The following is a 20,618-nucleotide window of genomic DNA, read 5'->3' as shown; positions in this document are numbered from 1 at the left end:
GAACGTATCACAATCTCCATACTGGTGAAACAGAAACATACCATATGTATTAGTACTAACCAATGAGATCTGGGTGATACCCTCAATTGTAATGGGAGGAGGCTATTTAAGGATGGATAGGGAGTTTAATTGTTATCGCTCCTACCCTGACGAAGCGTAATCTCGTATGCGAAACGGGCCGTCGGTTTAGATGACGTCAGCGCATTGACGTTGGTGGTGGGGACTGCTGCACTGTGAGCTGTTCGGCTGGACTAACGGCCAGATATCCGGGTCGTATGGAGCTAATGTTTACATGCATACAGTCTCTACTAAAGTGCATTTTATATATATACTATACTAAATTGTCTACATCCTATACGGTCAATACACGGATAAGAGTTTAGACATTTACCTTGCTACTAACACCATATGGAATTGCCCGACGGGATACATGTTCGGTTAGACTCTGCAGTGGTTATACTATATTGTGTGTATACTCACTTTAAAACATCTAGGAGCGAAGTACATCTACTTGTATGCTGGCAATAATTAGACGTTGACAGTGTTCACACGCTTGATACCTTGTTGATACTTTTGGTATGCATGAATAGAGACTTGCTATTTGGTTTTATGCTATGTGTAATACAATGACCAATAGTAGCTAACATTTAGACACATCTAAATATACTCAGACATTGGTGTATGTCTATGTGATACAACCGCCAGTGTCTTGAACAGGATACCTTGCATGTGAACCTACTTTGTTTGTTTGGCACTCCTATACAAGCAAGTTACTGTCTCAGTAGATTGGCTACTGCACCGACACACTTTATTCGAGCAAATACCCAGTATGTACCTGGCAGATACCTGGAATGCGCCGCTCCTCACCTCTGACAAGCCCCGTTGTGTTTGCCTTCCCAGCCTGGGTTCATGCCTGGCTGACGGGCGGCTGATCTGTTAAATGATAATGATTAGGATTTAATAGGCTGCAATGCTTCGCGTGTCTACCAGATGGCATAAATTCATGAATTGTAATGCAGTATATATATATATATACTGTGCATATTGCAGCCAGCGGGAATAAAATGCTTCAATCCCTGCCTGGAAAATACCTCAATGCACTCGGGCAGAAAACAGTCACAAACCTCAATACACCCGGGTATACCCAAATTCGTGGGACTAGCCGAGCTCGAATAAAGTGTGTCGCCAGTGTATATCAGCATTGTTTCCACCATCCAGCAACAATATATTTGGGTTACCTATTAGATGTAGACATATTCTACACTACATACAGACCTTATCAGTTCCTAGGGATAATTGTCCCATTGATATAGGCTGCCAAGTATAGGCTTAGGAGCCATATACCTCCATAATACAGCATTTCCACCACCTTGATTTTAAACACACTTTTATATATACCCTTCACGTTATTTTGTTACTATGATTAATAAATTTGTGTTATATGGCATACAGTAGGTTACCATTACCTAGGATTATACATTGTCCAACCTATTTATTTACCCCTATTGAGTGCAATCTGTTTCGGATTCTTTCCCGGGCCAACACTCTGGTTGTGACCGTTTTTTGTATAGCTATACACCCTATTCCCATATGCACCGGTGAACTTACTTTTGTCTCTGTGATTGGAGAGCAATAGGCACTCTGTATAAGTTTAAGTTCAATATCACCTGCTAAAGTGAGTAATAGTAGGAGTAGAAATTTGCGTAGTTGTAAATTTGTGATGTTTGCCATTAGAGTGCGAGGTGGTTGGTGTGCTGTTTTTCAGAGTTCTCCACCAACATTCAGTAGATAGCCTAACTCTTTCTTCAAAAGCCTTGCACTGAGGCCATAGTGCCTACTCGCGCGCGGAGGTTGAGGGAAAGCGGGTGCTTTCCCTGGCAATGGTGGACGGGCCGTGGGGGCGTACCTGGGGGCATTCCTAGTGACATCACAGAGCTGGTTCGCCCTCATAGGGAGAACTGCTCACATGACCTGTCGCGCGGAGAAATCAGTTATTCTGATTTATCACGTAACGCGCGCCCTCTCCCGCTTCCGCGCACCTGCATGGACGCGAACACTGCCTTAAGGCAGTCTGATTGCGTCCGCACGGTCTGCGGCACCATATCCGAGGCCTAACATTTCCATGTGGCCACGAGAAAGAACAAAGTTGAGGTAAATACCAGGTTCATTATCACAGAGGTAGGTAATGCAGCATGAAGCTGTTGTGAGCCAAGTGAGTGTGTACAGATTAAAACAGCAGAGGTGTGCCTTTTCCTTGTCAAAATGTTTTGCTGCATTGCAATGCTAGGGTCTATTCAGGGTTTGTACAGGGTTGAGTGGGGTGGGGGGGGCAGTTGTGTGCAGTCAGTGTTGGGAGAGGCTGCAGTAAAATAAGGCGTAAAGGGGGCTTAATTGTGCAGGCTAACAAGCATGGGATCATAGTGTGGTCAGAGTAGCTCACCATTTGTTGCCTTGTGTAGAAGAGTTTGTAGAAGAAAGATGCAGTCCCCAATCAACCTTTAGTCACACTATAGTCTAACTATATTACTTTTATACATCTAAGCAGTCACATGACAACCCTCCCCCCCCCCCATAAATCTGCCTGTTACAAGTTGGACAATTAGCAGCACTCAGTTATATAGTCCAAGAGTTCTTAAGGAGTTAAATTAAGTAATAGCCAAACCATTACATTTAATATTCAAGGACTCCATTTCCACAGGCTCAGTACCACAAGATTAGCATAACGCAGATGTGGTGCCTAGATTTAAAAAAGGGAGCTAGATCAAAAATGAAAAAGTTTTAATAATAGAAGCACAAGATATATAAAATAGGAACAATAAAAAGTGCATACAATGTGGGGGAACGATACAGGGAAAGGGGAAAGGACAGGGAAAACCTATACGTTTGACACGAAAATATTCCGCAAGCGTAATCGCATGTAGTTCCAAATTAATCTTGTGCTTTAATATCTTTTCCAAATCTTTAGGGACATCTGCAGCGTGATTTTTGGAAAGAAAATTACATAAGGTCAAAAAAATGGTGCAGGTGCATTTATAGGGTAATCTTTGTACTTGTGTGATTTTCATTTGCATTGTTCCAATTTATATATATCTTGTGCTTCTATTATTAAAACTTTTTCATTTTGGCATACTCCCATGTTTTACAGTATTCTGTCAGTGAGTGCTAGAACACATTTTTATATTTTGGTTATTATTTGAGGAATTGGGGTCCTCTTTGTTCCTTTTGCACCCTGCATTGTCATTCTGAGTGCTGTCTATCCCTTTTGTTACACTCATATGAAGGATAGATCATTCCAAAATAACCATGTGTTTCTTTGAGGAGGCAAATAGGAAATTTAGACCAGGGTAATGCAGTTGATGTGGTCTACTTAGATTTTGCAAAGGCTTTTGATACTGTTCCACACAAGAGGTTGGTGTACAAAATAAAGCAAATTGGACTCAGTAAAAATATATGCACCTGGATTGAAAACTGGTTGAAGGATACACAGAGTTTTTATAAATGGAATTTTTTCTTCAGGTTGGGATAAAGTGGAACACCTCAGGGATCAGTACTGGGACCCCTGCTTTTTAACTTGTTTATGAATGACCTTGTGTTTGGCATAGTGAGCAAATTCTCCATCTTTGCTGATGACACTAAATTGTGTAAAGTTGTAGAATCAGAGCAGGATGTAATTTCTCTCCAGAAGGACTTGGAGAGACTGGAAACGTGGGCAAGTATATGGCAGGTGAGGTTTAATACAGATAAATGTAAGGTTATGTACAGGCATACCCCGTTTTAAGTACACCCGTTTTACGTACACTCACAAGTACGTACATTTTTTTTTAATTGCACCTTACCCCCTGTGTACGTACACTTGCTTCGCGAGTACGGACACCAGGGGGCAGCGTGCGCATGCTGCGGCGGTGTGCCCTCTCTTCCTCTCCCCGGCGCTTCCTTTACCCGGCTCCCCTAGCTCTTCAGTTCCCCAGCTTCCCCCTGGCTCTTCCTTTCCCCGGCTCATCCAATGCCTGGCTCTTACGAACACCCCCCACCTCCCCTGGCTCTCCAGATCACCCCCCTGGCTCTTCCGATCACCCCCCCACCCCTTCCGATCAATCCCCCACCCCCCCTGGTCCTTCCGATCAATCCCCCACCCCCCCTGGTTCTTCCGATCACTCCCCCCACCCCCCTGTCTCTTCAGATCACCCCCCCACCCCCCCTGGCTCTTCCGATCACCCCCCCACCCCCCTGGCTCTTCCGATCACCCCCCCACCCCCCCTGGCTCTTCCGATCATCCCCCCATTCCCCCCCCCCGGCTCTTCCGATCACCCCCCACCCCCCTGGCTCTTCCGATCACCCCCCCACCCAGCCTGGCTCTTCCGATCACCCCCCCCCCCCGAGCCCGTTCAGAGCCTCCGCTTACTGCCATGCTTCTGCCGCCCGCAACCTGCACGCTGCTTCAGGTAGGGGAAGAAAGGGAGGAGGGACATTTGGGGGGTTGATGTGAGGGACATGGGGGGGGGGTTGATGTGAGGGACATGGGGGGTGATGTGAGGGACATGCAGGGAGGGGGGTGATGTGAGGGACATGCAGGGGGGGATGATGTGAGGGACATGCAGGGGGGGTGATGTGAGGGACATGCAGGGGGGGTGATGTGAGGGACATGCAGGGGGGGTGATGTGAGGGGCATGCAGGGGTGGGGATGATGTGAGGGACATGCAGGGGGGGTGATGATGTGAGGGACATGCAGGGGGGGGATGATGTGAGGGACATGCAGGGGTGGGGATGATGTGAGGGGCATGCAGGGGTGGGGATGATGTGAGGGACATGCAGGGGGGGTGATGATGTGAGGGACATGCAGGGGGGGGGAGGATGTGAGGGACATGCAGGGGGGGATGATGTGAGGGACATGCAGGGGGGGATGATGTGAGGGACATGCAGGGGTGGGGATGATGTGAGGGACATGCAGGGGTGGGGATGATGTGAGAGACATGCAGGGGGGGATGTGAGGGACATGCAGGGGGGGATGATGTGAGGGACATGCAGGGGGGGTAGATGATGTGAGGGACATGCAGGGGGGGTGATGATGTGAGGGACATGCAGGGGGGGTATGATGTGAGGGACATGCAGGGGGGGATGATGTGAGGGACATGCAGGGGGGGGGGATGATGTGAGGGGCATGCAGGGGTGGGGATGATGTGAGGGACATGCAGGGGGGGTGATGATGTGAGGGACATGCAGGGGGGGTGATGATGTGAGGGACATGCAGGGGGGGGAGGATGTGAGGGACATGCAGGGGGGGATGATGTGAGGGACATGCAGGGGGGGGGATGATGTGAGGGACATGCAGGGGTGGGGATGATGTGAGTGACATGCAGGGGTGGGGATGATGTGAGGGACATGCAGGGGGGGGATGATGTGAGGGACATGCAGGGGGGGGATGATGTGAGGGACATGCAGGGGGGGGATGATGTGAGGGACATGCAGGGGGGGTGGATGATGTGAGGGACATGCAGGGGGGGTGATGATGTGAGGGACATGCAGGGGGGGTATGATGTGAGGGACATGCAGGGGGGGATGATGTGAGGGACATGCAGGGGGGGGGGGATGATGTGAGGGACATGCAGGGGGGGGATGATGTGAGGGACATGCAGGGGGGGATGATGTGAGGGACATGCACGGGGGGATGATGTGAGGGACATGCACGGGGGGGTGATGTGAGGGACATGCAGGGGGGGATGATGTGAGGGACATGCAGGGGGGGGATGATGTGAGGGACATGCACGGGGGGGATGATGTGAGGGACATGCACGGGGGGGATGATGTGAGGGACATGCAGGGGGGTGATGTGAGGGACATGCAGTAGGGGTGATATATGGGAGACGCAGGGTGGTGATATGAGGGGTGTTGGAGGAGATGTGATGATTTTACCCGTGCGGCCCGATTTTTGTATGGGGGGGGGGATCTTTTCAAAATGTATTGAGGCGGTGGGGCTCTTTTAAAATGTATTAAGGCGGTGTTTTTTAAAAAAAAAATGTATTGAGTCGGTGGGGGTCTTTTTAAAATGTATTGGCGGGAGCGGGTATTTTTATTATGTATTGCGGGGTGGGGTTACATGTATTTAGAGGGGTGGGGGGTTTTGGTATGTATTTTGTGGGGGGGATTGAGTGAGTGGGGTAATTGACATAATTTTTACATAATTTTCCGTTAATCCATTTTGCATCTGCCAGCACTAGTAAGAAAAAAAATCAGCTGACATTAAAGATTATCTTTCTATAAAGCTTACTATATTTATTTTGGTTACAAATGCATTATTTACATCAGTTATGCACGTATATGACGATTGCAGTATAGTACATGCATCGTAAAGTGGAAAAAAAAGTAGTGCTTCACTTTAAGTACATTTTCACTTTACATACATGCTCCGGTCCCATTGCGTATGTTAAAGCGGGGTATGCCTGTATTTGGGAAGCAAGAATAAACAGGCGACTTACAAATTAAATGGGGGAATCCTTGATGGAGAAGGATTTAGGAGTGCTTGCAGACAGCAGGCTTAGCAATTGTACCCAATGTCATGCAGTAGCTGCAAAGGCAAACAAGATCTTATCTTGCATTAAACGGGCAATGGATGGAAGGGAAGTAAACATAATTATGCCCCTTTATAAAGCATTAGTAAGACCACACCTTGAATATAGAGTACAATTTTGGGCATCACTCCTTAGAAAAAACATTATGGAACTAGAGAGAGTGCAGAGAAGAGCCTCCATATTAATAAAGGGGATGGACAATCTAACTTATGAGGAGAGGATAGCTAAATTAGATTTATTTACATTAGAAAAGAGCCGTCTAAGAGGGGATATGATAACTATATACAAATATTTTCGGGGACAATACAAGGAGCTTTCAAAAGAACTATTCATCCCATGATCATTACAAAAGACTCGGGTCATCCCTTAAGGTTGGAGGAAAGGCGATTTCACCAGCAACAAAGGAAAGGGTTCTTTACAGTAAGGGCAGTTAAAATGTGGAATTCATTACCCATGGAGACTAATGGCAAATACAATAGATTTAAAAAAAAATAAAAAATAAAAATTGGGATATATTTTTAGAAAAGAAAAGTATACAGGGATATACCAAATAAGTAAACATGGGAAGGATGTTGACCAGGGAGTAATCTGATTGTCAATTCTTGGAGTCAGGAATGAATTTATTTTTCCCCTTATGAGATATCATTTGATGATATTTCACTGGGGTTTTTTGTTTGCCTTCCTCTGGATCAATATACTGTAAGTATGGATATAGGATAAAGAATCTGTCATCTAAATTTAGCATAGGTTGAACTTAATGGACGCATGTCTTTTTTCAACCTCATCTACTATGTAACTATGTATGCAACGGAAATTTGAGAAAAAACTATAAAGACCCCTAATTTCACTATAGGCCTACTAATCTGAAATTGTAATGTAACCATGGATAGAAATACCATTCCCTGGGTCTCCCAAGTATATTGATACCAGATATTGTTAGGTTTGCATACATTTTTTTTCCTCTTCAAAACAGGCACAAAGGAGTAACATTGTGTAAGGCTCTTCACGCCTACACGTTTTAGGCCTGAAATGCAAAAACGTACACGCCATTATAAAAACTACCCTCCTGAAAGTATATGCCCCTAGGTATTCCAACATTTCTGGCTGGGAATCTGGTAGAAACTATGTGAATTTGTGACAAAAATATAAAGGCCAATCATTTCAGACTTCATCAACATCTCAGAAGAATAGTGTACAGTATTCACCGAAATGAAAACTAAAATGTTATTGCCCTGGGATCCCAGCGTACAACGATACCAAATATTTATAGTAGGTGTACATACGGTTTTAGCAAATAGAGGCCCCAAATTAGTACAACGCCATAAAATTTTACGCCTGCATTTTTTAGGGCTGAACGCAAAAGTTAAATGCCATCATTGGCAAAGGAAACCTAGCTTCTAGCATAAAAATAGTGCAGAGTAAATAAGTACTTCAGTATTAGGCGATACCTTTTTTATTTGGACTAATAATTGATATTTTAAGACAAACTTTCGAGAGCTCTACACTTCCTCAGCTCAAGCAATTCTAATTTAAAGATTCCATGAGTTTAAAACAGATATAAAGCATAAAAATACATATTTCCTTAGGGTACATATCACAAGGTATTTACACGAGTAACATGTTTCCCCAAACACATTTGTAGCTAGCTGGGAGTCTTCAAATGATTTTGATATATTTTTTCCCCCTCATAAAATAGGACTAATTTCAGATTTTGACTTCTTTAAATAAATACACACACACACACACACCTAAACATCCCCTACATTCTACCCACGACATACGCAGTTCCTCCTCCCACACCCGCCTACAAGACTTCTTCCTTGCTACCTCCTCTCTCTGGAATTCCCTACCATGTACTGCCCAACATTCAGACATTTAAAAACGCTTTGAAAACACACCTTTTCAATGAAGCCTATCTGGCATACCGCCAACATTGGGACTGCTGTGCGGCTGGACCAATCTCCAGGCTATGTAACACCCCCTAACATCCCCACCCTCAAACCTTAATGAGATCAGCCGTCGGCTGGACCTCCAACCGTAGGTATACTCCATCCCACAATGAGCACTTTACTTTATTTCAACATGGTCCCTTATTCCATATAGCTACAGCTGAATCCAGTTATAGCACGGTCCTCGGGGTCCACCCGATACGACCGCGTTAAAACCGGGATCATGATTTTTTTTTTTAAATGGCCGCCGCGATCAGGGATTCCACGTCTACTGGAGGGGGAAAGCTGGGATAACTCTCCCAGCTCTCCCTGAAGCTGGCGTCACAGCGGCAGCCCCACGCAACACTTACCCGCAGCAGCAGCTGATCTGTGCAGAGAAGCTGTGACCGTGACAGGGAGGAGGGAAGATCTCACGGAGTCTGGGCGGGGATGTAAGCTGTCTCTGAGTCCCCCGACCAGGAACCAGCTCCCTTCTCTCTTCGCCCCCAGCGGAGGTACAAGTAGGGAGGGAGAGGTTGTGTGTGTGTGTATGTGTGTGTGTGTCGATGTGCAAGAAGGGGGGGGACGTGATGGACAGGGGGGATGGGATGTGTGGGGGGTGATGTGCAGGCAGGGTATGTGATGGGATGTGCAGGAAGGGGTGATGTGCAGGCTTGGAGAGTGATGTGCAGACAGGGGATGTGATGTGCAGGAAGGGGGGATGTTCAGGCTGGGGGAGTGATGTCCAGATACTAGTATGCCAAACAGCACAGCCAGCGACTTTCAGAATTGAAAAGAGGAATACATCCCAGGCAGACTCCAAACATAACAAATCAGCTGTTTATTGCAAGCTTCCAAAAAACAGGGACTACATGCACACCTACGCATTTCATGCCGAAGCACTTTGTCAAAGTGCACGCCGTGGATGTTCTCAGTGTTCCTGCAACATACAGGTAATGGGCCATAGTGCCATGTAATTGCTCCTGTCTTCATTGGACATTGCTGCTTATACTTATATATTTGGGTGTACCTATATGTGGAAAAACAGAGCGAAACTCGGACACTAACTCTGTGTTGGGTGTATTGACAGGGACAAAGTATAGAGTGAATAGAATATTACCGTATCTGCTGGAATGTGGTCATCCCAAACTGACACAGCCTGGAACGGACAGGCCTGCTGCTCTACCCCTATAGAGATCTACCCAAGATCCTCAGAATAAGAACAACACAAAGAAAAAAGGGGAGCAAAAGAAAAAAAATCAGCAACTATAATAATAATGAATACATAGAATGATATAAGACCATACAACTGTAAGCACTCAAGCCAAATGGTGCCCAATGTAATGCAGGGAGGGGATAAATGCCAATGGCTGATGAAAGGATAGAGATAGATAGATAGATAGATAGATAGATAGATAGATAGATAGATAGATAGATAGATAGATAGATAGATAGATAGACAGATAGATAGATAGATAGGACACACACTACTTGCACGGCCATGTGTAAGTACAGGCAAATAGAAAGTTCTGTATGGAAGAAGCCCTCAGTTCAGGTACACTGCACTGCTTCAGGGATTCTCCATGTACTGTGCTGTTCCAATGGTAGAATCACACTTTCACACAGCTCCCCCAAGGTTCGGAAGGATAAATGGGTAGTATTTCAGATAAGCAATTATTTATTTAGCAAAACAGCAGCTCATACACACTCACATATAAGAAAAGTCTGGGTCGGCTACCCCTAGAATTCACATGCACTCCCGCAGTATCAGGTCTCTCCCATCGCGTCCGGTGGAGAGACTGCGCAGCTTGAATCTCGAGTGCCACTAGGTAACTACGGAAGCCTCCGTCGGACAATCCAAAACAAATTTGAGCAATGCATTTTGCCGTCTCGTGCTATTTTGCTAAATAAATGATTTACTGCTTATCTGAAATACACTCCATTTATCCTTCCGAACCCTGGGGGAGCTGTGTGAAAGTGTGATTCTACCATTGGAACAGCACAGTACATGGAGAATCCCTGAAGCAGTGCAGTGTACCTGAACTGAGGGCTTCTTCCATACAGAACTTTCTATTTGCCTGTACTTACACATGGCCGTGTAAGAGATATAGGTATATAGAGATATAGATATATAGAGATATATATATAGATATAGATAGATATATAGTGTTCGACAAACTTATACATTTGCTCGCCCCGGGCGAGTGGATTTAACCCCCGGGCGAGTAAATATTGGCCCAAGCAGCACACGTTTGGTACTAGGTGGCGAGTAGATTTTTTTGTGCGGCGAGTAGATTTTTTGGTGATTTGTCAACCGCTGGATAGAGATTACCTGAGGAAGGTCCTGCCTAGGACCGAAACGTTGGGTTTATAGTGTGCTGTTTTGTAACTGCTAATACATGTCTTTTTGCTTTATCTGAGTGTTGCTGCTTTTGTGCCTTTTCTTATGGGAAGACAGGGTTTCTATATTGATTTCTATGGAGCATGCACCTTGACTTTACATTTGTTGCTTGGAGTGCTGGCTGCTGTTTTGTTATATATATATATATAATGGAGCCTTTACACTGGTGCACAGCTATATTAAATAAATAAATCGTAGAAGCCAGACTGGGTCTTTTTATAAGCCAGACAGCCTCCTCGCCCCCCTCCTCCTCAACCCCCTGCACTGTTCGCTCGCTTCACCACGCTGACGGACCTGTCAGACAGCATCACGTACTGCAAAAGTTAGCAAAGCAGGATAGTATACGCTACTGATGTTCGTAGCAGTGACTGACAGGTCAGTCAGTACTTAGCCGCAACATGGGCACCAGGAATACATTTTTAGGCCCCTGGAATTTCCCCATCCCTGTATATATCTACACACCCATGTGGAGGGAGGCACTCCAAAATACTTTAAGTAGCAATATTGGGTGCCTGCCATGAGCAGATACAGCCCTGAATGTCAAAAAAATAAAAAAAATCATATAATCAGAGGACACTTCCTATCAATGTTGTTTGAACAGTATCTCAACGTTTGCTCCAGACAGAACATTTTTCTTTCTGTTCCCATATATTACAGACATTTGAATGCAAAGGCAGGGAAAAAAATATATAAAAATCATGCACCCTTCAGTGTTTGTGATAGTTTGGATTACAAGTGGCTGGCAAATCAGCTTGAAGAGGAAGCATCCGTTTAACCCCTACGACTAATACGACGACTACCAACAGACATTTACTTGTGGTACTTGCAAACATTTACTAATAACAGATCTTTACCAATCGAAGGATACCTCTTATAACCTGTTACTAGCGTGGGAGAAGGGCGATTCTTCATTTTCTACTATATATCATTATGTTCACGACCCTTTAGCTACCAGAACATTGTTTGTTAAGATACATATAAAAATCAAAAAAGCACTAAAAATGTACAAAAATAGCCCACTATAAAAAATTACAGATAACAAAAATTACTAATAGTAGTGATTGTTCAAGATAAAAAAAAAGCCTAATTGTTTACGAAATGCTTCAAGCACTATAGAAAAATGTTGAGTGCAATTTAGCATCGGCATAAAATATGATTTTGTTGATGCCTATATTTTGTAATAACAGGGCACTATGCTTTTAAGCTGTACAGTAACACAAGCATGCTGTTGTTAGTAAGTACAGTCAGGCAGCACTCACGGAGTCAATATCCCTCACCATAATATGCCTCTCGAGCACCGCCGCATCCTCCTCACGCTGCCCTCGCGCACCACTGCATCCTCCTCACGCTGCCCCCGCACCGTCGCATCCTCCTCCGCTGCCCCCGCGCACCGCCGCATCCTCCTCGCGCTCCCCCCGCGCACCTCCGCCGAATCGCGCACGGGACCAGTCACCAGGGGCAAAACCCGGGACATTCCCGGGACGGATGGGCAACCGGTACAGCCCAGCAAAAACCGGGACTGTCCCGGGACGAATGGTCTCCCTACCCCCTCCCTTTATATTCTTTGGAAGTTACAGTATATATTAACCCAACAGGAAGTATCTTCAGAGCTGAACATTAACCTGAGATAAACGTATGTTCCTGATATGCAAGTCCTGTTTAAAAGATTGACTCTGGCCTTTAGCATTGATATAAGTTACTATGTTTGAATATCAAAAGGTGTTTTTTTTTCCCCCCTCTTAACTCTGTGCGTTTAATTGACCAACTGGAACTAGCTGATTAATTGGGGAGGGGGAGGGCCATGTGACTGTTTTAGCTGTATAAAACTAATACCCCTCCTGCATTTGCAGGAACTGCATTGCCATCATATAGTGAGGCATCTTAAAGTGAGCTTTTAAGTGACAAGTTATAGTTAGACTATAGTTGGACTAGAGGTGACTGGTGACTGCATCTTTCTGCAAACTCTTTTACTCAAGAGAACAAACGGTAAGCTATTCAGATCACAATATGATCCCATTCTTGCTAACCTGCATATTTTAACCCCCCACCCCTTTACAACTTATTTCACTGCAGCCTCTCCCAAAACTGACTGCACAATACACTGAAACCCTGAACTGACTCTAGCATTGCAATGCACCAAAACATTTGACAAGGAACAGGCACACCCTTGCTGTTTAGTCTGCACACACTCACTTTGTTCACAACAGCTCCACGCAGCACTGCCTACCTCTGGCATAATGAACCTGCTATGTATCTTAACTTTTTTCTTTCTCCTGGCCTCATGGAGATGTTACTCCCTCTATCCACTACAAACGCCTCCATCCTGGCCCACACCCAACATCACCATACACCCTGGACTACTCAAAAGCCTTGCACCATCTACTGAATGTTGGTGGAGAACTCTAAAAAGCAGCACACCAACCACTGCTCACTCTAATGGCAAACACCACAAATGTACAACTTCCAAACAACTACCCAAATTCCTATTCGTACTGTTACTCTCTTTAGCAGGTGATATTGAACCTAACCCAGGTCCTCCCATTTCAGCTCTGTCCCATGCCCCTGAGAATTCCACCTTTAAATTACAAAAAGGGCAATCTGTCACCCATATAAACATCCAGAGCCTGCTGCCGAAACTGGACGAACTAAGGGAGATTATACAAGCGCTCCTCAAACTAAAACTAAGCAGCCAATGTGGACCTGACTTACTACAATCTAGGTTCCTACGACTTGGTGCCCCAGCCATTGCCAAACCAATTGCGTCCATAGTCAACTCTATCCTGTCTGCAGGCCATATCCCTAAAGACCTGGAAAACTGCCAGAGTTGTCCCAATCTTCAAAAGTGGGGACAAAAACACTGTCTCAAACTACAGGCCAATCTCACTTCTCCCAATTCTATCCAAATTCATGGAAAAAATGTGTCCACAATTAAGCGATTTGTACACCAAGACAAATTTCCCTAGTCAATTCCAATCTGGGTTTCGTCCCAAACACTCCACCGTAACTACCCTGCTAAAAGTTTGCAATGAAATCCAGTGTGGAATGGAACGGGGACAACTCACTGGTACAGTATTCCTAGATTTTGCAAAGGCTTTTGACACAGTTGATCATGCTATCCTGCTTAAACTCCAGAGCTCCGGAATAGGGAAGCATGCTTTAAACTGGTTTCAGTCCTACCTATCAGGAAGATCCCAACATGTGTCCATCTCAGGCTCTAACTCCAACCCCCTGGATATCACCTGTGGTGTCCCGCAAGGCTCTGTTCTGGGGCCCCTACTCTTCTCAGTGTTCATTAATGATCTTCCCACAGCTTGTAAGGAAGCCTCAATACACATGTATGCAGACGACACAATCCTATATGCACACAGCCATAGCCTCTCTGACCTTCAACACATACTTCAGTCTGACTTTTTGAGACTCGAAAACTGGATATCCCAAAACAAACTGTTTTTAAACACTGACAAGACTGTAACAATGGTATTTGGGACCAAGACTACATTTTTAAAGCTTCCAGTGACTGAGCTCCTGATTAGAACCAACGCTAACACCACCCTAACCCGTCACTAGTTTTAAATACCTGGGCTTATGGTTTGACTCCCACTTAACATTCGGAATGCACATTGATAACCTGACAACCAAGACCTATGCCAAACTAGGGGTACTTTACAGGAACAAATCCTCCCTAAGTCTCCTGGTCAGAAAGCGTATCGCACAGCAGATGCTAATGCCAATTATTGACTATGGAGACATAGTATATGGCTCGGCACCTCAAACCCACCTTAGCAAACTTGACACCCTCTACAATTCAATTTGTCGTTTTGTTCTCCAATGCAACTACAACACACATCACTGCGAAATGCTCAAAGAACTAGATTGGTCATCACTAGAGTCTAGGCGCAAAGTTCACCTTTCCTGTCTTGCCTTTAAATTCTTCATGGGCAAGCTACCCAGCTATCTGAACAAGCTCCTCACCCCTACCACATGCAGCACTTATCACCTGAGATCAGACTCCAAGAGACTGTTCATGGTCCCAAGGCTCAACAAAGTATCCGGACGTTCCTCCTTCTCCTACTGTGCACCCCAAAACTGGAACAACCTACCAGAGACTCTCACATCCACCACCAGTTTAAGTTCTTTCAAATCTAAGGCTGTCTCACATTTTAATCTGGTCTGTAACTGTTTCATACGCCCATAATATATATTTTCTTTAACTGTGCACGCAATGTCTTGTATATAATGTATACCCTGTTCATTTATGTAACCATGTATTATTTGTTTTACTCTGTGCCCAGGACATACTTGAAAACGAGAGGTAACTCTCAATGTATTACTTCCTGGTAAAATATTTTATAAATAAATAAGGTTTTCATTGGAGAATTGGCCTAGATGTACAGGCACTATACTGAAAGTGATTCAAGTCCCAATGCTAGCTTGTTGTGCCTTTGGGCAAATCCCTTTTTTCACCCATGAATTAGACGGATTAGTTTTATTATTTTAAATATAAAGATGAAATATAATCCCTGATAAAGTTTTACAACCCAATTTTTTCTCTTAATGGTTTTGGTGTCTTTCTTGATGAAACCAGGCTATGTGCTTATCTAGGCCTTTTCATTTTACCCAAACTTTTGCTTCATATTTTTATATTACTGACTTAAAGACACAAAACAAAAAACACCGGGAAATGCATCTATAACCAGTATTAAACAACATAACAACATTGGCGAATAACTACATACATGACATTCATAACTAGGCGATTCAAATATTTCTTTGCATCTAACTACCTAAATATGACCTCTGCAGTTGCTTAAAATTGGAGAGGATCGACTTTCTAAGATAAATGCATCTATTAGATAGACTATAGTAATAGTAAATGAAATATTTGTGGCATGGTTATGACAGCACGAGTCCCCTCGCACATAAACAGAGGTATTTCCTTACGTTAATATGAGTGCATTGAGGGGGGCGCCCACACTTGGCTAGAGGTGACTACACGGTTTTGATCAGCAGGGCAGCTCGCGTGCCAAGAGTGAGCTATGTGCCTACTAGGGTATCACCCGCATGCACTGCGCAATTTCACCGAGCTAAAGGCACACATCGCTATTTCACCTCAATGTACTGTACAAACGCGGCGTACACTTTATATGCACAGACACCGCGCCTGCTTTATATTTCACAATTCACTTTTCCCCACATATTTAAATGCCACGATGGAACGTACGAAAAAGAAAAAAAAAGGCGAGAGCGCTGTATCCGGTGACCCGCCATTACAAGCACTTGCTACTACTGACATAGAGAAGCCGAGAAAACCAAGCCTAATAAGAACACTACCGTCTCCTTAAACGGCGCTTCGGCTGGACTGGTTTATCATTGATACCATTCTGCTATATTATTAACAAGCACTAGCAACTTAATGTTTTTGAGGGTTACCTACCTCTTTACAAAACAAACACGAAGACAGGAAATGTCATCACATCCGCTAGTTGTGTTACGTGGGAAGGCGACTGTGCCTTAAAAAAAAAAACTTGAGAGGGCGCATGCGCGGCCATTTTATTCAAGCATGCGAAGTCAGCGTTTTGTGGTTCTGCGACTAAAGTTCTGGTTCTGTGCACTTAGGTGCAAGATCAAAAGGGCGATGAGAACAGCTGTCACTTCTCATTGTGTTTTTAATGGACAGGGTGTAAAAGTTTAAAAGTGTTAATTAATGTGGGAGAGGAATAGATATTACTAGATGAACTGGGTGGGTGAGGAAGTGAATGGGTGAGTGAGTGAATGGGTTGGTGGGTGAGTGAGAATTAGGATAACATAAATAATGGAAGTGAGGGGACAACATAAGAGAAAAGAAAGAAGTGGGACATTGAGTGGTTAAAATTGATTGGGTAGGAAAGAATGGGAAACTTGTGAGAGAAATCAATGAAAAAAAGACGTGATAAAGATGATAGATTGGACTGCAGGAAAATAACAGAGGAGAGGGTTGCATGTACACAGAGAATGACCGATGGCCATCATAGAGAGGTCTGTCACGCAGGCGGACCAGACAGCCAGTAAAAAAAACAGTGGGTCACCGGTTTACTGAGTCTATCAAGACCCTACCTGCTGGGAAAGCGTCTTGGTCCTATTGACCGCGAGGGATCCCCTACTATTGCTAGCCTTAGGCTTTGGTGCCGCTGTGTCCGCGTATCCTTTCCTAGCCGGTCCCAGTCCCCCCTCGCTGCACGGCTCACAACGTGCTGTGACGCGTCAGCCGCCAGGGGATATAACAAAATTGTGATCCCGAGCGGTGACATAGTGACATAGTGGTGACGCGACACGTGGTGCGCTGATGAGCCTAGCGGGGGCGGGAGCTGTCAGACAGCTTCCCCCACAAGGTAGGGGGTGGTGTGTGTGTGTGTGTGTGTATATCAGCGTGTGTGAGGAGGGCATTTGTGGGGGAGGGGGGAGGGAGCGGGAGCTGCTTACCTTCCAGCAGCCCGCAGCAGCTCCCTCCTGCAGCCCGGGAGACCGAGCCCGTGGAGGGAGGGGGGGGAGTAGCGGGTCCCTCCGCTCAAACCACACCTCCCGCCCCCGTCTCGCTCCGGCTCCCTACAGACCGCATATCGCGGTCTGTGCCTGTCAGCGCGCCGCCTGTCTGCAGTGCGGGCGCGCTGACTGAGGCTGAGATCCCCAGTCTTCACTGTGGCACGCGTGCCCGGTGGGGGGGCGGCGTGTGCACAGCGCTATACCGCGGTTTGGGGGGAGAGGGAAGGTTTGCGACGGGAGGGGGCGTGGCCATGACGTCCCGCGGCTGGTTCGCCCTTATTGGCTGAACCGCCACGCCCCCGTCGCAGACGTCGAGTTCAAATTCTCCTGCCTCCCTGAAAACCTGTCGCGCACGGCTGGGGAAAGGTGCGCGACAAGGTAGGGACTGGGACCGGCCGGACTGGGGGGGCGGGGCTTGATAGCACAGCGCACGCCGAGCCGTGCGCTGTGGCGGTGACTGGGACCGCAGCCTGAGGGAGCGGGGCCTTAGCCTTACTTTGCTAGTATGGTAGCGTCACCACCCAAAACCACTAGGGGGCCCACCCTAAGAGCCACACTCTTATACCAGGGATACCGCCCACCCAATCCTGAGGTCACTGACCCAAATTACACAGTGCGAATTTTAGCCTGGATTAGAAACTAACGATGACGCTTCGGCTGGGTTTTAGGGAGCTTTAAAGGAATTAATCTCAGCATGGATCATGCAGCAAATGGTAGAAGTTGCCTGGGACACAGCTTACACGGGGCATCTGGACCACAGAGAGCATCTGGTAGAGGGGGAAGGATATCCTGTATATCGGGTCTCATACTCTGTCCTCAAGAGCTACAAACAGGCCAGCTTTTATGGATATCCCTGGTTCAGCACAGGTGATGACTGAGCCACCTATGCTGAAGCAGGGATATCTTTAAAACCTAGCCTATTGGTGTCCCTTGAGGACTGAGTTTGGGAGCCCTGCTGTATATCACAAAGCTGTACCCTGTTGCAAAATACATTTTACTGATATTTTGCTCTAATGTTAAGGGACCTCGCGTTGCAAAGAGGCAGCAGGCAGGGCTTAACCTTTATTTTTTAACGTAGCACGACCTAATCTGTCACAGCTCCCTCTTCAAGATGGGGACTGCCTGCCCAAAATCATTTCTTGGGGCCTGGGTACAGTCGGCTGCTTCATCCCATTGGGCCTAACTGACAACTTGTCTGAGCCCAAGGGGTGATGGCACCTACACACCCAGTGTCCCAAGAACAATACTGTTACAGTCATGTATACATTATAAACATAGTGGTTATTACTAAGGGGAACATAAATATTGTCCAGACTTCTGACATTCCAACCCTGGGGCATACCCCTCCCACAAGTCCAAGGTCGCAGCGGAGTACACCTGTTTTGTGGGTCATCTCTCTACTGAAACAGTCCATGACGTAGAGCAGGGGTGGGGAACGTCCGGCCCATGGGCCGTATAAGTCCTGCAAAATCATTTAGTCCGGCCCCCGTGAGTCAGGTGGCCCAGCCGTGCCCCTCGTTAAATCCCATCGGCCAGTTACCGATCGCAATGCGCCTACAAGAAAGGGGGAAAAAACTCCCCCTCTCCTGATTGGCTGCCGCGTGTTGGAACGCTGCCAAGATTTTTATTTTTTGGCCCGCAGCAAGCTCTATCCGAGCTTGCAAAGCGAGGCCCGCCACTTCCTGCATGGAGCAAGTGGTAAGTCTGCTCCATGCCTCCCTTGCTTCTCCCTTGCCCCGATTCCCCCCCCTGTTCCGATTCCCCCCCTGCTCCGATTCCCCCCCTGCTCCGATTCCCCCCCTGCTCCGATCCCCCCCGCTCCGACACCCCCCCCCGCTCCAATCCCCCCCCTGCTCCGATCCCCCTTGCTCCGATCCCCCCCCTGCTCTGATTCCCCCCCTTCTCCGATCCCCCCCCCCTGCTCTGATTCCCCCCCCCCTGCTCTGATTCCCCCCCGCGCGCACGTCCAGGGTAGCAGCAGCCACCTGAGTAGGAGGAGGAGGCGGAGTAGTAGGAGGAGAAGATGGCGCACAACCAAAGCAGGCGGAGGAGACGACGGCCTTCGAGGAGGTGATGAAGGACCCGAGTATCACCAGGGCGGCGCAGGTAAGCAACGCTCCGGGTGGGGAGGGAGTATAAGAGGAGTGGGGCTTGGGGGATGGAAGAGCGAGTCTGCGGAGGGAGAGACACCTCACTACCGACTCTCCTCCCCACACCGGGCAGAAGCTGTGGAGGAGGGCACCTGCTCCGCAGTGTAAGAGGAGAGGGATCCACGCAGGGCCCTGGCAGGGGGAGGGCAGGAGGGCCCTGGGACACCACCAGGCCTGTCACTCAATCACTGAGTGACACCTAATCCCAGCATCATTGGTCTCCTTGACTTCAATACATGTTGTATGATTAACTTTTGCAGACACCCCTCCACCAATGATCTGTGCCCCATAAAATGACTGTGTGATCCAAGCTGTCAGACCGTCCCTCATATATCTCAAGTTGTTACTTCTTGCAGCTGATTGTCATTCTTGTTTAGAGAGTGTCTGAGAGTGAGTGAGAGGGTCTGAGAGAGTGTGTGTGAGTGTGTGATTTCCCCCCCCCCGCTCCAATTTCTCCCCGAGTGTGTGAGTGTGAGAGTGAATACAGACACCAACCCACAGTCAGTCATAGTCACCCACCACCCAAGTGTCACCCACCACCCAAGTGTCAGTCAGTCAGTCACCCAAGTGTCAGTCAGTCAGACAGTCGTGCAATTGTAGGGTGGGGTTTCACACGTGAGGGTCACCCTATTTCTTCTGGCAACTTAACTGTGTGAAAATGTTGGGGCACACTGGCCACCATATGCACTTTCTCAAGGAAATTTGTGCTAGGGGGCATCAGCACTAACTGATGAGCCGTGTCTGCCTTCCTAGCTGATGCTGTAGGTCCTCTCCTGTGGGGTTGGCTGCCATCTTAGGTGGGGGCTGGACTGGGCAGAGCCCGCTGGCAGGCAATAAAACTTCATGAACAATAGATTGGCAAATGCGCTTGGAATGCCCAGACTTGTTTTGGTGGTAGCCCACACAGATAACACAAACAACAACAGGACTGGTGCTCTTATACAGTGCAGTGATTATAGAAAGTGAATATATATTAATGAAATTGTGTATACAAATACAATAGTGTATATATATATAGTGACACCCAGTGGAAAACGTAATAATTACACTTATT

General features: G+C 46.6%; 1 protein-coding gene across 2 annotated transcripts in view; it reads right to left on the bottom strand.

The window, feature by feature from the left end:
* The window catches only part of PAIP2 (poly(A) binding protein interacting protein 2), an 84,481-nt gene extending 68,064 nt beyond the window's left edge, over positions 1–16,417 (bottom strand). Inside the window, exon 1 of one of the 2 annotated variants that reach the window (XM_075601625.1) lies at positions 16,330–16,417. Coding sequence is in view for 1 of the 2 variants with exons in the window: in XM_075601624.1 (XP_075457739.1) it covers positions 9,615–9,637 (23 nt within the window). In the remaining variant the exon portion in view is untranslated. Of the gene's footprint in view, positions 1–9,614; positions 9,685–16,329 lie in introns of those variants that run through there. The other variant, XM_075601624.1, reaches the window with a different exon arrangement.
* Positions 16,418–20,618: the final 4,201 nt, after the last annotated feature.

This window comes from Ascaphus truei, chromosome 5 (genome assembly GCF_040206685.1).
Source record: "Ascaphus truei isolate aAscTru1 chromosome 5, aAscTru1.hap1, whole genome shotgun sequence".
Lineage (NCBI taxonomy): Eukaryota > Metazoa > Chordata > Amphibia > Anura > Ascaphidae > Ascaphus > Ascaphus truei.
Note: the sequence above shows the minus strand (reverse complement) of the source record. Positions and strands in the feature narration are given on the sequence as shown.